The sequence below is a fragment of the Aspergillus tubingensis genome (assembly GCF_013340325.1).
Source record: "Aspergillus tubingensis WU-2223L DNA, scaffold_4, whole genome shotgun sequence".
Taxonomy (NCBI): Eukaryota; Fungi; Ascomycota; class Eurotiomycetes; order Eurotiales; family Aspergillaceae; genus Aspergillus; species Aspergillus tubingensis.
In genome coordinates this window covers 1,789,069-1,804,309 of record NW_023336278.1, presented here as the reverse complement: position 1 = coordinate 1,804,309, position 15,241 = coordinate 1,789,069, and the positions used below count along the sequence as shown (strand labels likewise).

Here is a 15,241-nt window from a genome sequence, read left to right as displayed (position 1 = left end):
ACCTGAGAATAGTGGGCACAGTCCGTTCGATTTCATCGATCAGCTTATCCTCCCATCCGTTGAGAGCCAATTGGCCGATTGTAACGAGGCTCCGTACTTGCAAGAAGCGTGAATACTTGCCTGAAAGAGAGACAGCTGAAGAGACAAGATTCGCCCGACTGTTGAACTAGTATTTTAGATCAGCTACTCCCCTCTCTCCACGTTCAGGCTCGCGCTGCGCTGGACGCTTATCCATCCCCCTGGAAGGCCCAGTGTCCGTTTTAAGTGATTTGCATCTGCGTACATGAAGAGGCTGCATGTTCCCTTTTCCACTGCACACTGAATTCTTGCCTGCTGCGCCTCGGACTTTTTCCTTGCGGGACTAATCCAAGCCCACGTGACTCTATACATCACGTTGCGCGCATACCACGGAGCTAGAACGTTTGCTGTTACTATATTAACCAGGGCTGTAGCATTCTTGCGGACATCTGCTTGTGGCATTTGTCATGGTTTTTTCCTCAGTCGACTACCATCGTCATTGTTCGTCTTCCACTTACCTGACCAATGACAAAGCCCAATCTACTAGAGCTCCCAGTAGGAGCTCGGCTCGTTTACCTCGCGGAAGGCGGCGCCAATGTCATCTATCGGATCCTCGCTCCACCAGAGATGGACTTTGATGGAAGAAATGACCTCTCTGCGACTGTTTCCAACTCACTACCTAACACAATAGGTACATTCCAAGTGCCTGCCAAGTTTAACGGTAAACTGCTTCGACTCCGCAAGGATACGAGCGCAGGCATCTCTTATCAGGAGATTGCACGCAATTTTGACAGATGCATTCGACCTCTTTTCAAACCAGAAGAGCTAGTTGACCAGGAGCTCGTTTATCTCCCCAGAGGGCTTGTTCAAGGGTGCAATGAACAGCTACAGGCAGCAGAGCGAAGCGGCCAGCGTCCAAAACGACGCCAAGGGGTGTACCTCTCTACGGTGGAGCCGTTTGGGCTACTTATAACAGACATGACTACATTCAGCATTCCCGGAACGACGCTCTCAGAGTTGAAACCTAAGTGGCTAATTCAATCCCCCTCTGCACCCCCGAACTCCCGGAGATGCCGAACCTGCGCACTCCGCGACATGAAGAACCAAAAGGCACGCAAGAAGGGATTGGCGGAAGAACAATCATTCTGCCCCCTCGACCTGGTATCTGACAGGTTCGACAATGTCCTCCGTGCGGCCCAATTTGTCAAGGGATGCAAAGACCAGCCACGGCTGGCAAAAGTACTTTATCGAAATGGAACGCTGCAGAGGCTCCTGACACATCAGAAAGCCTTACAGGATGTGGGGCTTTATGGTCCACCGCCAAGTTCGCGCGAAAAGTCGCTTGCGATGACGCTGCGAGACTGTACAATGTTCATAAGGGTAGGTACATCCATAGCTTTCACCGGCGCGCCACGTGTCCGCTAACATCAGCATAGATGCCACGCGACGATTCCGGCCGTGTGGAAATTAGGCTGGGGGATTTGGACCTCAAAACCGGGGCTGGCGGGAAAGCCAAGTACTGGCTGGACCTGGAGCACCAATTGATCGTGGAGGACTGGTACGCAGGGGCCAAGAACAACGTATCGGAAAGCGAGTGTGCTCAGCAGAGTCCACGGGCGCATTCACAGTCCTCGATATAGGGGTCCGTAATAACTTGTCTTGCACTATTTCCTGCGTCTTACAGCTACCATCTGCAATAGTAGCTGCGATGATTAGGGGTTCACAGCACCCTATGGAGGTATGTACCAGGCGACCCATTATGGAATGTCGCACGGTAATGATTGACGGCCTATCTCTTTCTTCATGTCTCGTGCATCGTGCTTTTGATATCATGTTTCTACGACTTTTTAATGTTTGGTTGGCACATTTGCTTCATTATTATGTTGCTTGCATTTTATCGGGGCAGGGAGGGTCAGTGATACGTCTTGCTACAAATTCGATGCGTCTCTTTTACGGTTTCGGTCTTGCTTCTTGCTTGATGTGTACACTAGTTACTTAGGGATTCACCTCTTACTCTATGGCTTTATTGGATAATATATACACTTCCGCAATGCTTGATATCATCTCATAGCAGTGTCTCTCTCATAAGTATAACTTATCATTCTCTCGTTCTATTACCAACACAGTGACTTGACTATCCCACCAAGCTATGACGTCACCCGCTCACCCAAAGCTAGCATCGGGATCTCCGACTGAATACCCCGAACGGAGGCCCAATTTACCGACCGACCTCGAAGCCCAGAGAAGGAGAAGGACAAGACACTACTTAACTCTATGCAATAATCAAAAGTAATAGAACCCCACAATTGACATCAACCTTCTTCCAAAGCGGAGGAAGTCTTTGCCCTTACAAATCAGCCGCAGTCCAAGTTATCGACTATTCAAGTAACTATGTTGGTAGAGTAATCATTAATGTCCATTAATAAGCGTTTTCATCCGTAATTCCGCGCCGCTCTCGCCTCTTTCCTCCGCGCGGATGCTTTTAACGGCTGGGGTGGGCGGAAGATAAAGGTGTTGTTGTTTGTTGTTGATCATGCGGTTACATCTCCTGGGATTGATCGGGATCTGTCTAGCGGGACTTGCATTATTGGTCTTTACCGAGAATATCATTACTAGTAATCTCTTTGCTGCGACGACACATACAAATATCATGGCTGTCCCGAGGGTTCTTGCTCGTCGGGTTTTCCGTTCATCTTCTTCGTTGTTTGGATTACGGGGCAATAATCTTGCTGCTGTTAATACGCCTTCGCCTTTGGTGACTACTGCTGCTGCTTCTGCTACTTCTGCTGTTAGATCGTTTTCGTCGACTGGGTCAGTGAAGATGCCTTCTCATATGCCTAGCTCTGGTGCGCTCGTGGATTTGGCCAAGGGTCGCCATTCCATCTACAAGCTCGGGAAAAATAGCCCCGTGCCGGACGAGAAGATCGAGGAGCTTGTCAATCAAGCTATTTTGAATGTCCCTAGTGCGTTTAATACGCAATCGACCAGGTTGGTTGTTCTGCTGCATAAGGAGCATGAGCGCCTCTGGGATATCACGATGGATTTGTTCCAGGCCCGTGTGAAGGAGGGGACGCTGCCTGAGGAGATGTGGAAGAATCAGACGCAGCCGAAGTTGCAGGGGTTTAAGAATGGATTGGGAACTGTAAGTGGTTTTCCATCAATTGATTGGGTCTGTGTTGGGAGGTTTTGCTAATTGAGTGTTTAGATTCTCTTCTATGAAGACCCCGCGCACATCGAGCCTTTCAAGGAGAAGTTCCCTACCTACAAGGACCAGTTCGAGCCTTGGGCCCACCATACTAATGCTATGCATCAGTACTTCTGTATGTCTTTGACCTTGCTTGATTTTGACTTGGGATCGTAATGCTAACGGATACAGTGTGGATCGGTCTTGAATCTCTTGGTTTCGGTGCCAACTTGCAGCATTATAACCCGCTTATCGATGCTCCTGTGGCCAAGCAGTGGGATATCCCTACTGACTGGCGGCTTATCTCTCAGTTGGTGTTCGGTAGTCCCGAGGTAGAGGGCCAGGAGAAGCCGAAGAAGCCCGTTGAGGAGAGAGTGAAGGTTTATGGCAAGTTGTAATTGTGCTAGCTGGCGGTGGCTTGGTCATTTCGCTTTGTGTCTGTTAGACTAGATGGTTTGTAAGTTAGCGCAACATCAATCCAGGATTTAGGATCAATGCAGTATAAATATTACCAGAAGTCTAGATGTGTTTCAGAATTTATTTTTTCAGGATATGAGGCCATGCTAAGGATTGAAAGAAATGGGAGTCAATATATCAAAATTGAACTGGCTAGTATGTTCTCCTGATGTGTTATACCCGAGTGACTATTACCCTATCGTCTACTGAACAGACCAGCTAACGTCAAAAATGCAGCATGTTCATGTGGAATTTAGTGGAGCTATGTTTGATACTCCTGGCAATGCTAATTATCAGGAGAGTCACCAGAAACCCTAAATTCCGTGTTCTCTATAAACATGTGACTATATATTGTGGACCGCATAACTATGCAGCTGATAGAAAGCATAGAAGAAATCTTTCTGTTGCATGCTTATTTGGGGACCGGGGTAGGATGCCCCACATGTTCAATATAAATACACGATAGAAACCAAGACTAGCACAACAGATTGTTTCAGCTTCCATGTACTCCTAATCCGTCATTCAGATCAAACCTAGGACAATCTGGTTCCCTCAGGTCGGACCGTCAGTAAATCGCCTCGGGGGGCGACAGTATCCAGTATCATACCACTTGCGATGATCTTGGCATATTTCATCGACTTAAAACGCAGATTGTCTGATATTGTTTCTCACCAAGGCTTTGAAGATGGTGGATGTCGTCGGTAACATGGCTAAGCAAGTCAAGTGACAGCATTACACGATATGCACTGTTTCTTTTTGACTTTTGCAGACATCACCCAGAAAGTGGTCTTCTATGGTTGAACTCTAGTAGCATTATGGATCTGGACCACCGTGGACGTTCCGTTTGCAGTGAAAGTGGCAACCGACAAAGTCGAGGCCCGTCCAGACGCAGCAATAACATCTTTGGCTAAAGTATATAAATGGACAAAGCCAGCTTCATTGAATCGATTTAAATTATCTTGTAATATACCCCACAAGCATATCTATTGCTGCAATTGCTAACATGCCTCATTCTACGTCCAAAGAGTTCTCAAACCCCCAGAGTTCAAACGAAGCAAATTCCCGGACGTATGTCAGCTATCCTTGGTATTGGGTAGTGCCAATCGTCATTATCGCAATTATCTGGTACTATATCAGTTTAGCGAAAGACCGAGAGATTCTGATATGCGACGGCACTGAAGTGAAGATCCCATATTGTCTTCAATGTTCCGGTAGTTGCGTATTGGAATGTGGAGGCGACAAAGTGACGATCCCATTATGCGAGGAGCCAGTTGATCCACCCTCACCAGTCGGAGGAGGTGGTCAACGCTTGCTTGGGAGGGATGGCAGGCCTTTCGTCGTTGAAATGCTCGCATCGGATGTTGAAATGGCAGCGACAAAGGGGCGGAAGATGGCATGGGCAGGAACTGCTAGCGTGAACTGGGCGAGTGGCCAGGGAATAGAGGAGACCACTGCCAAGCAATTGGGTATATGCTGGGGTACATTGACTGATGGCAACATGACATATGATTGTGTGGAGATCAAGACATGAGTGTGCTCGAATGACCATGGATCGGTCTAATGAATCAGGATGTGAAAGTAGAAAAAAAGTTGGTGAATGAGGAGTGAAACTGAATATTGAATAAAGAGTGCTGGATCTCACCTGTATCTGTTTGTTTATTTGACATTGGTCTTAGTTTTGCAGGTGTCAATCTATGTACGTGGTTTATATGTCTCTCCGAATGTCTGGCTCCTCCCCAGATTGGCTGCTCTTCAACCTGCTCTTCACAATGTATTCAGCTGCTAACATGATAAACGACCTTCCTATGCAGAGCAAAGAGCTGCACATTTTGTTGCCTTTGTTTTCATTCAACAATCGAGGAAAGAAGATACCACTCCTTCCCATCTCAGATACCCTCTTGAGCCTTCCTCCAGCAACTGCAACATCTATTCCTTCCCAATACTGTACATTCAGCAAGACGATGCACCCAACATGGTATACCTAAAAGCAAACCATCCTCAATTGCCCATATCCTCCCAGCCCTACCTCTCTTCTACACCCTCCATCCCTCCCTATCCATAACGAACCCCATTCATTCATCTATCCTTATCCTATTCATACACCATGCCCAACCTCCTAGCAACAACCCTCACCCTCATCTTCACCATCCTCACCCTCCTCCCTCACAGCAGCTCCAGCCACCCCATCAACGAAACCGCCCATCACTCCTCCGCCGTCCCCTACGGCCTGCTAATCACGCACTGCACCGTCCCCAACACCATCGCCCTAACCTTCGACGACGGGCCCTCAACCTACACACCCCAGCTCCTCGACCTCCTCAGCGAATACGGCGCACGCTCCACCTTCTTCGTAAACGGCTACCGACTTCAGGAGAGTGCTCCTATCTTACAACGCATCTATAACGAAGGGCACCAAATAGCCTCACACACGTAAGTTCTCCCCCATCCCACTATCACCATCCAGCACCACCCCTACCAAACACAGACGATTTATATATACTAAGTACTTCATAGGTTCGGCCACTCCTTCCTCCCCGCCCTCGACAACCCCACCATAATCAACGAAATGAACACCCTCGAGTCCCTCTTCCGGACCTTCATCGGTCGAGTCCCGACTTATATGCGCCCGCCCTTCCTAGCTGTGGACGGACGGATCCTCGCATTGATGACAGACCTCGGATACCATGTTATCGGGGCGAGCGTGGATACCAAGGACTATGAGAATAATACGCCGTGGTTGATTGGGGAGAGTGTGAGGAACTTTGTAGAGGGGGTGCAGGCGGGCGGGACGGTGGTGTTGGCGCATGATACGCATGCTCAGACGGTTTGGACTTTGACGAGGGTTATGTTGGAGGAGAGTAGGAGGAGGGGGTTGGTTGGTAGGTTTTCCCTTCCTGGAATTTTACTTGGGATGTGCTGTGGTGCTGATGGTTGGTGGGTTTAGCTACGACTGTGGCCGATTGCCTGGGGGAGCCGATGGATTTTTGGTATCGTTAGATAGTGTGTTGGCTGGGGACGTGTTGTGGTGTAGTGAGTGTAGAATGTTATATATTTTGCATGCGAGTCACGCTTCGGTATGCATCTCAACCGTTTCGGGTTTGTTGAAGTGTGTAAACCGTGTATTAGATATAATCGTAAATATATATATCCTGTAGTAGTATAACCGACCCTCTGAAAACGCCCCAACCATTTATCTATACCATGATGCAAATAAATATTCCCACAACTCCAAACCCGACACCCCCAATGCAATGCTATACAGCCGAGGACAAATTAAAAGAAATCCTTCTCATCCAACCACTGCGTATCAATGGCATACGCCACCAAATCCGCCGCACAACACATATCCTCATGCCCACTCTCCAAATCCAACAACTCCAAAACAGCCTGCAACCGATCCTCCAGCGTCTTCTTCAACTGAGAGATATATTCCTGCGTCGCAGCCGTCACTCTCGGCCTGTACTCCAGCTGCTGCTGGTGCTGCTGCTTTATCTTCTCCAGCGGAGACTTCGCTACCTGCTTCTTCAGACCTTTATTAGGCGAGCAGGGCGCAAGAGGCTGTCGAGCAGGTGTAGTCGGTGCCGTGGGTACCGGCTCGCTCTTTCTGTTCTTGAGTAGGGACTTGAGTAGGAATACGAGCCAGACGAGGTTGGTTCGTGGGGCGTATTCGGCCCAGATGCCTGGGATGTCCGGGGATTTTTCGGTCTTGAGGGGTCCGCCGTGGTAGACTTCGGCGCGCATGCTGTGGGTTGTTGTTAGTTAGTCCGAATATATCATTTGGGATGTTTGTATTTTGGTGAGAAGGGTACGTACTATCTGTAGGTATTCCGTAGCATGATCTCGTCTTCGTCGCGGCCGATGGCATCGAAGATTTGTTTCTTGTCTAGATCTGAGGAGGCGACTTCGACGAGCTCTGCTTCTTCGCCCATGCGTAACGCGGCGCGGGAGAGGGAGTAGTCGATGATGGTGGTTTCGAGGGTGCTGAGTCCGAAGCCACTTGTGAATGACTGGCTGATGATTTCGTGGTCGGTCGGTGGATCCATGCGGCCTTCGGGGCGTGTGCTTCGTATGCAGACGTTACCGAGGTGGAGATCTCGGTGCTGTGGTTATGTTAGAGATGGTGTTTTGGTCTTCTCGGGGCTGGGTGCGAACCTCAAACAATGCGTATTCCTCCGCCCGTGCAAGAGCCATTGCGACTCCCCAGAAGATGTCGTAGATCTGGAAGATGGATGACCAGGAGAACTTTTCCAGCTCGCAGCCAGCATCGTCCATCTCGATGATTGCCCAGAGTTGTGAGTCGGGGTAGGCCCGTTTACTAGACGGGTTCGGATTCAGACAATCGTCCTTGGTCTTCTTGTAGTAGTCCCACGCCGTTTGGAAGTTCTCGGGGAAGCGACCCTGAACGACGTGGATCTCCCGAAAGCGAGCGAACCCGGGGATGGGATCGAGATACTTGAGCATCTTTACCTCGGAGACAATTTCCTCGATGCTAGTGAACTTCTTCGAACCAGGGCCGCTCTGCGCGCGCAGAGGGACCACCTTGAACACGCCATCACCGTAGGCCTTTAAGCGCGCAAGCTTGGATTTGGACATTTCCTTTTTGCATAGCTCTTCCCGCAGACGTAGTTTGTAGACTTCTCCGTAGGAACCCTCTGCGATCTTCACCACTTCCAACAAGTTCCCTGCCCTGGCGGCCCATGATCCAAACTTTTGTACGCTCTGCGCGGCGACCGGGGATAAGGCTTCGTTAAGAATTGGCCGAACGTAGGCATTTGCCTTCTCGTCTGTGACGCAGCCGGATGATAGTCGCGGTGCTGGCTTGTCCTTTCTTGCAGATCGCCGCCCGCTCTCTGTTGTTCCTTCGGTAGCTTGCTTGCGCCTTCGAGGTCTCTCGACAGACACCGTCGGGCTAATCCTCACTTCGACCATCGTCTCATACTTTGTAATTTCGTTAGTGTTGCGGTTTGGCGACAGCTGTTCGGACGGGGATGGCTCGTCTTGCGGTTCGGATACAGGGGCGGGTGTCGCTTCCGGCATAGGTGTTTCTTGTTCAGTCTCAATAAGTTGGATGTCCTTCTCGTCAACTTCTTCGACCTCGACCTCCTTTTCCTCAGTCTCCTCCGGCTCTGTCTCTTGAGGCACAGGCTCGTCTATCGTAACCTCAGCCAGCTTCTCTCTCAGGCCCTCCACAGCACCCCGAACAGCCTTTTTCGCTTCCTTTTCCAAATCCTTGGCTGGACTTCGCTGCTCAAATACTGCTCTGGGCGCATCCGCTCTTCGTTTTCCGTACACCTTTCTCTGTGCGCTTGTGCGTGTTCTGGTGGCTGGTCTCGAATTCCATTGTCCAGGGGTTGTGTTGTCGGCCGCGACAACAGGTGAGGATGGGGATAGCATGGTGATGTGATAGTGTGAGGGTCGAGTGATCGTGATAGAGTTGGTCCTAGTGGCTCAATGAGCCTAGCGCCCGCGTGTATTCAAGAATGTGCCCAAGATTGAGGAGAGCAGTAGCTGCGGCGGAGATTCGGTGGAAGCCACTGATGCTTACCAGGGCTATTGATGCCTTTCCTAATCCGGGATAGTTGCTTGGTTGCTGGGGTAGATGTTGCTTATGTAAGTGGGTCGTCATTGCCATTTTGGATCATAAGCTTAAGAAGGTCAGTCCGATTCTGATAGTGGTGCTTATAGTTTTCTGTTGACATTTTTTGAGAGTGCTTCACTGTCTCATTGCATTAACCTAATGTTTTCATGTGTTTCTCTACTCCAACTTCAAAAGACGATGCTGATGTCTGGAAAATATAGTTCAGAATTGTAATATTTTATATACCGAGCTTTCAATTGGTAGTACAAAGCCCGAGGGAGATGTAGCTAGGAAGACAAGGCTCTAGCATGAAAATTCCCGACCAGAGGGACAACAATGAACTTGACTTGTGATTATTATTGAAGGGTTCTGAGTGGTGATGGTAAGGTTCCGAGCTGGAATGGCCGGGATGAAAGGAAAGGCCTCGGCAAGCTCGTGTATCGGAGGCTTTCCGTGGATTGACCTGCCAGAGACTTTTGGGCAAGTCACCTGCCAGATTAGGAATATCTAGCGCAATGTTTGGGTCCCAAAGAGGTAGCAGACTACCGATCACATCCCTGGTAGAATATGGACGTTAGTGACATGCATATCTCTAGTTTTTGAGACTCGTTAGTTAGACAGGAGTCATAGGAGAAAGACATGGACGACTTCGGAGATGTACCCCGTACTCCGTAAATAGAGTATGGAGATGGAAAAGGGAAATGGGACGGGTGGATCGGCACAGGATTCCACTGCTTCTGGCCCGTCAAGTCCAGCACGGGCCTGGCAGTGAAATTGCGAGGATGGGCGGGCTGGACGGGAAGAATGATACGATGGAGTGTTTGAGATGGGGATATTGTAGTCTACTAGATAGAAGGATGAATGTATGTCGACGGATAAGAGGATGAATGACATGAGACCCATATTCCTGCCTGGGGAGCATGACGATCGGTGCCTCATGACGCGCGAAGACCAGTTAATTTTGATGGCCGGTTTTACAGTCGGAGGAGATCGGAAGTAAGCTAACTACACACAGTCTTAAGTTAAGGAGGGCTTTGCTGTGCTGCTCTTTTTGCTATTGTAATTTTCCCGGTGCAGCGGGTTACTAGTGTATTACCGCTATGACCTACCGTTGTGCGGTGACGTTATTCCTGCCGCTGGGGAAAATTTTCTATACCCTACCTTCACAAAGAATCATCCCAGGAGATTTGTAGTTTGGCTGATAGCTGTAGACAGACTGGTAGTGTGATACACAAATAACAGAGAGCATTTGAATAATTCTTGTCTTCTAAATTAGTAGAATACGCAACCTGAAAGAACCCGACTGAGCCGCCGCGTAGATCACGCGAGCGCAACACCACTGAACCAAGTACTGTAACCACCAAAACCGTAAAACTGACTGGCCGGACGCTCGGGATTCCTCGCCTTCTTTTTTCTTTCCATCCGTCGCCCTTTTCATCTTTTCCCTTCATTCCGGCTTATCGGCGCATCAACCCTTCCTCGCCCCTCTCCCTTCTTTCTCACTCTCACTCACACTCACACACCTTCTACCTTCGACGGCGATACCTCCGCACTCCCGCCTGATCCTCAAATACGTCTCGATATCCCTTTGCGTCCTGTTGTCGATTATCCCACATTTTCCCCATGTCGCCGCCTCCGCTGAAATAAAACCCACCCATCATTGAATGACCCGCGATGGCGTTCAACTTCAACTGGTCGCCGTTAATGGCGGACGCGAGCTTCTACACTCGCGCTCAGGAGCTGCTCACTGCCGCCTTGAATAAATCGCCAAAACCGCCGATTATCGTCGACGATATCCATGTCACCGAACTCAATCTCGGTTCTATCCCGCCCGAGCTGGAGATCTTGGAAATCGGAGACCTGGCCGAGGATCGCTTTCGAGGCATCTTTAAGATGTCCTATACGGGCGACGCCTTTCTGACCCTGAAAACCCGCGTCCAAGCAAATCCGCTCAATACCTATCTTCTCACCCGACCGTCCTTTGCGACTCCCTTGCCGGTCGCTGCAGCGTATGTGTTGTTGGATTACCCTAATACGCAGCCAAGCGCATCCTTGCTGACCTGATCGCCTTGAACTGCAGAACTCCGTTGACTATTCCCCTTCAAATCACCCTTTCCGACTTCAAACTTTCCGGCTTCGTTATATTAGTCTTCTCGAAGCAAAAAGGCATCACAGTTGTCTTCCGAAATGACCCCCTTGAGTCACTCAAGGTGTCGTCGACATTCGACTCGATCCCCTTTGTGCGCGACTTTTTACAGCGAGAAATAGAAGGCCAGCTTCGCGTTTTGTTTATGGATGAGTTGCCCGCCATCATTCATCGCCTGTCTCTCCGATTATGGGTTCCAGAATACCGGGCTGGAGAGGAAATGGCTAATCGCGCCACCAACACCGCCGGTGAAGGACCTGGCCAGGATCCTCTGGCGAGTCCTCCGCAGGATCCCGTGGATGCTCAGGGCAATGCTTTGGATGAATCAGAGATCGCTTCGCTTTCGTTGGATTCCTCGGTCGAGACGCACTCCTTGTTTTCACAGAAGAACTTGCTCCGTTTGGCTGCACTTACGGACTCCCAGCGAACGCTATCACTGTTCACTCCGTCTATCCAAGAAGTGGTTTACCGCGCATGGACGTCGCCTTCTGACGCGGGCGAAGTTTCGGGTGGCGTAATGTCTCCCTTGAGCCCTGCACTTTCCCGGACACATTCCCAGGTTGGCGGGATGTCCTCCTTCCAGGATACAGCCAGCATGGTATCCTCACAGACTCGGTCTTCGACGAATACCCACACTTTCAGCAGCTACGGTCTGAGCCTGGGAGCTGGCCGCCATTCGAAATCCAATGCTCGCAGGCGGAAGAAGCGTGTGGTGGACCTGCGTCGTCCCAAGGCTCCAGAGGATGCCGCAAGTGTGAGCGGCGATAGCACCTACACCGAGACCACCAGTGCACCGTCTGTCTGCTCGGCACCTTTGCCGGTGGTCAGCGAACAGACCGATGACCCAGTGACTCCCCCGCTGTCTCCGAACAGTGAACTACACCTTCCCACGGTTCCCGAACGACACCGCTTGAGTATTTCTAGGCAAATGCCCCGCCGCGACATCTCGACTGAGATGTTGCGTGAGACCGGAGAGTCGTCGGCTCAGCCGGTCAACCACTCGGCGGTTGATGTCGACGCTACTCCGCGGGTGGCGGTACACCCCTATATTCCTGCTCAACATGAGAACGAGAAGGGAGAAGCAAGCGCCTCGCGCCAGCTCCCTTCCAAGGCACTCCCATTCTCCGATACCAAGCCGACATCCAGCATCGTTGACCAAGCGCTGGTGGAACGACTGGCCGGAGAAATTGCTCGTCGCATGCGGGAGGAGAAATTGACTCCCGGCAATTCTTGCAGTTCGTTCTGGGATCGTCTCAGCCATGATGATGCCCCTCCGGCGTACGGTCAGTGACTAGTGCAGCCTTGTGGGCGTCTTTGTACACTTTTATCTTCACCTATTCTTTTCTCCACGGCTAGGATGCTCATACCCGTGCAATCCTCCCAGCTTCAGCGAGTCTGGAGCATTTCATGACCGATACGACACTGCATTTAATCTTGACTGTGCTTTACTGTGTTTTAATTGTTTCCAAGCGGGCTTTAGAACTTTGTACATTGATTGGACTGTACTCATAAAAGAATCTGGCGTGTTTTTTTTCCTTTCTGATTTTTGACCTGCGTGAGCGATCTGTTTCTGAGGGATACCACTTCGCTCGCTGACTCTCTTTGACTGTGATTTTCTACTCTACTCTCCTTTGTCCACTCTTTCTCTTTACTGATATTTTTCTGCTTGATTTGGGATTTTTGGAAGCTGGAAGCACGCAACCGATGGAGGAGTCAAAAGAATGACTGGCAAATCTGGGTTTAGTTTTGCCTTGCCGAATTGCCGTAGAGTTTCGAGCAATGCTACTGTATATTTTTCTGATGCAATTGCGATAGCACGTATTCTCGCTTTGAAGCAAAATCACGATCGTAATAAGGAATAGTCATAATCCTCCGAAATCCCCACGATCTAAGCGTTCTCCTTATCTTTTGGGGGTTTGACGCCAGAGCGGTCGGCTCCACCGTGGCTCCGATCGGTTTGCGACGAACGTCAACCATTTAACTCAACCTGACGCCCGTTCGCTTCTCTCTTCTTCCCTTCCTTCCTCCGCCACGTCGCCAGTTTCCCTGCCCGTCCGTTCCCCAGTCCGTCCAATTCCCCATTCCTCATCATGGCGGGCCTGTTCAAGAACGTCTTTGGCGGTTCCCAGCCCTCGAACCCAGCCAAGGTTGACGATGGTGAGTCTCACAACACGCACACCCCAAACCCCAGCTTTTGCCTCGAGCTCTGTACCCCAGGAAAATCAACCCTTCCCCAAACTTCCTTCAATTGCTCTCCCAGCTCTAGTTCAACGCAACAAACAATTCTCTAATTACTTTTTCCAATGCAGACTTCGCCGACTTCGTCGAAGCCCCGGAGCCCTCCCCGGCCTCCCTCGTCGCCGGGTCCTCATCCATCCCAGCCGTGAACACCCAAGGCGTCACCCCAGTCCCCTACACCAAATGGTACCGGGTCTGGGAGCGGACCTCGCCGCGAGACTTCATGCAAGAAGCGACTGTGATGCCCATCATCCTCCTAATTATCCTCTTCCACTTCTGGGGCACGCGCAAGAACCGCCGCAAGGCGCGCGACTGGGCGCAAGCTCACACCTCCGCTCTGCAAAGCGAGTTCGCCGTTGTGGGTTTCGACGGCCCCAGCAACAGCAACAGCGAAGGACAACCCGACCCCGAGTCTCTCCTCAAGGAACGCTCCGCTCAAGAATTCGCCTCCTACGCGACCGGTCGTCAGAACGTGGCGTTCGTGGACGTGGCCATCAAGCTCCCTAAGCGGTACAACCCCGTCACTTTCTGGACGGAGACTGTCCTGGGCTTCTTGTTTGAGAGCTGGTCCCCCCCGACGGAAACCTACGAGGCTACCGCGTACACCTTCGATGGAAAGGAGAAGGATGTTGTCCCCCTCCCGGCCAATGATCGCTCTTCCCTGAAGGTCAACAACTCCACCTACGATGGATTCATCTGGGCTGTTGTGCACAAGAACTACATGCGGAAGTTCCGTCAGGACCGCTACGACGCTAGCATCACTTTCACCAGGGATAACAACAAGCTGCCTAACTGGGTTACGGTCATGACCGAGAGTGCGGAGATCACGGATGCTTTGCTCACGAATGAGCTTGCCCAGGCTATTGAGAAGGCCGGCAATGACTTCAAGTACTTAATTGTTACCGACCAGCCTGTTGATAAGCCCATGAAGTGAGTTTCCCATTCCCCTTCCCCCCAAAAAACAATACCACCTATCCCACAAACGTAACACACGTGCTAATCGACACCCATCTATGCAGAATCGAGGAAACCACCCCCCGCAAGCGCATCGAACTGTCCGTCACTCTCCCCAGCAACGCCGAAGGCTACAGCACCACCCTGCCCCTCTTCACACAGTTCCTCCGTTTCGCCGACCGCCTCGTCGGCTCTGCCCACTTCCGCCCCGAAGTGATGCGCAAGGTGCGCAGCACTCGCGACGAGGAGATCAAGAAGCTGCGTCGTGCGGATGAGGAGGAGAAGGCTGAGGAGCGCCGACTCGCCGCCGAGAAGGTCAAGAAGGAGGACAGGGAACGTCTCCTTCGTGGTATGTCTGCCGACGAGCAGAAGAAGTACCTTGAGCGTGAGCAGCAGAAGGAGCACCGTCGGATGATGAAGAAGAGTACGCGCAGGGGGTGATTTCTTGTTCTTGTTCTGTTCTGTTCTGTTCTCTTCTCTTATTGAACGAACTGTGGAGGGGAATGTGGGACATCGGTTATCCATTCCCCCTGGTGACTTTTGTGGTGTGGTGATGCTGTTCGTTCGTTGTATATCTTCATGTACAATGTATTCGTAATTCTTTTTCTTATTTGGATGATGATATGGGATGATGGGGGCTGGATTTGGTTGGAGCGATGCCGTGGGG

At 50.7% G+C, this 15,241-nt stretch overlaps 7 protein-coding genes across 7 annotated transcripts; 6 read left to right on the top strand and 1 right to left on the bottom strand.

Moving 5' to 3' along the window:
* Positions 1-543: 543 nt before the first annotated feature.
* On the top strand, positions 544-1,658 carry AtWU_03129 (inositol-pentakisphosphate 2-kinase; the record flags this gene model as incomplete). The annotated part of the gene is made up of 2 exons (XM_035498242.1): positions 544-1,398; positions 1,455-1,658. 2 exons carry the CDS (start codon positions 544-546, stop codon positions 1,656-1,658), a joined length of 1,059 nt encoding a protein of 352 aa, XP_035354135.1.
* Positions 1,659-2,551: 893 nt separating this feature from the next.
* AtWU_03128 (nitroreductase family protein) lies at positions 2,552-3,600 on the top strand (the record flags this gene model as incomplete). Its single annotated transcript, XM_035498241.1, has 3 exons — positions 2,552-3,160; positions 3,224-3,338; positions 3,395-3,600. The coding sequence occupies 3 exons, from the start codon at positions 2,552-2,554 to the stop codon at positions 3,598-3,600; spliced, it is 930 nt and encodes a 309-aa protein (XP_035354134.1).
* Positions 3,601-4,661: 1,061 nt separating this feature from the next.
* Positions 4,662-5,189, top strand: AtWU_03127 (uncharacterized protein; the record flags this gene model as incomplete). Its single annotated transcript, XM_035498240.1, has 1 exon — positions 4,662-5,189. One exon carries the CDS (start codon positions 4,662-4,664, stop codon positions 5,187-5,189), a length of 528 nt encoding a protein of 175 aa, XP_035354133.1.
* A 573-nt stretch (positions 5,190-5,762) lies between these two features.
* Positions 5,763-6,655, top strand: AtWU_03126 (chitin deacetylase; the record flags this gene model as incomplete). The annotated part of the gene is made up of 3 exons (XM_035498239.1): positions 5,763-6,088; positions 6,173-6,537; positions 6,603-6,655. The coding sequence occupies 3 exons, from the start codon at positions 5,763-5,765 to the stop codon at positions 6,653-6,655; spliced, it is 744 nt and encodes a 247-aa protein (XP_035354132.1).
* A 276-nt stretch (positions 6,656-6,931) lies between these two features.
* AtWU_03125 (uncharacterized protein) lies at positions 6,932-9,052 on the bottom strand (the record flags this gene model as incomplete). Its single annotated transcript, XM_035498238.1, has 3 exons — positions 6,932-7,400; positions 7,472-7,758; positions 7,811-9,052. 3 exons carry the CDS (start codon positions 9,050-9,052, stop codon positions 6,932-6,934), a joined length of 1,998 nt encoding a protein of 665 aa, XP_035354131.1.
* A 1,858-nt stretch (positions 9,053-10,910) lies between these two features.
* Positions 10,911-12,673, top strand: AtWU_03124 (MDM34 family protein; the record flags this gene model as incomplete). Its single annotated transcript, XM_035498237.1, has 2 exons — positions 10,911-11,245; positions 11,317-12,673. 2 exons carry the CDS (start codon positions 10,911-10,913, stop codon positions 12,671-12,673), a joined length of 1,692 nt encoding a protein of 563 aa, XP_035354130.1.
* Positions 12,674-13,472: 799 nt separating this feature from the next.
* On the top strand, positions 13,473-15,015 carry AtWU_03123 (CCDC47 family protein; the record flags this gene model as incomplete). The annotated part of the gene is made up of 3 exons (XM_035498236.1): positions 13,473-13,539; positions 13,692-14,550; positions 14,640-15,015. 3 exons carry the CDS (start codon positions 13,473-13,475, stop codon positions 15,013-15,015), a joined length of 1,302 nt encoding a protein of 433 aa, XP_035354129.1.
* Between the last annotated feature and the right edge of the window lie 226 nt (positions 15,016-15,241).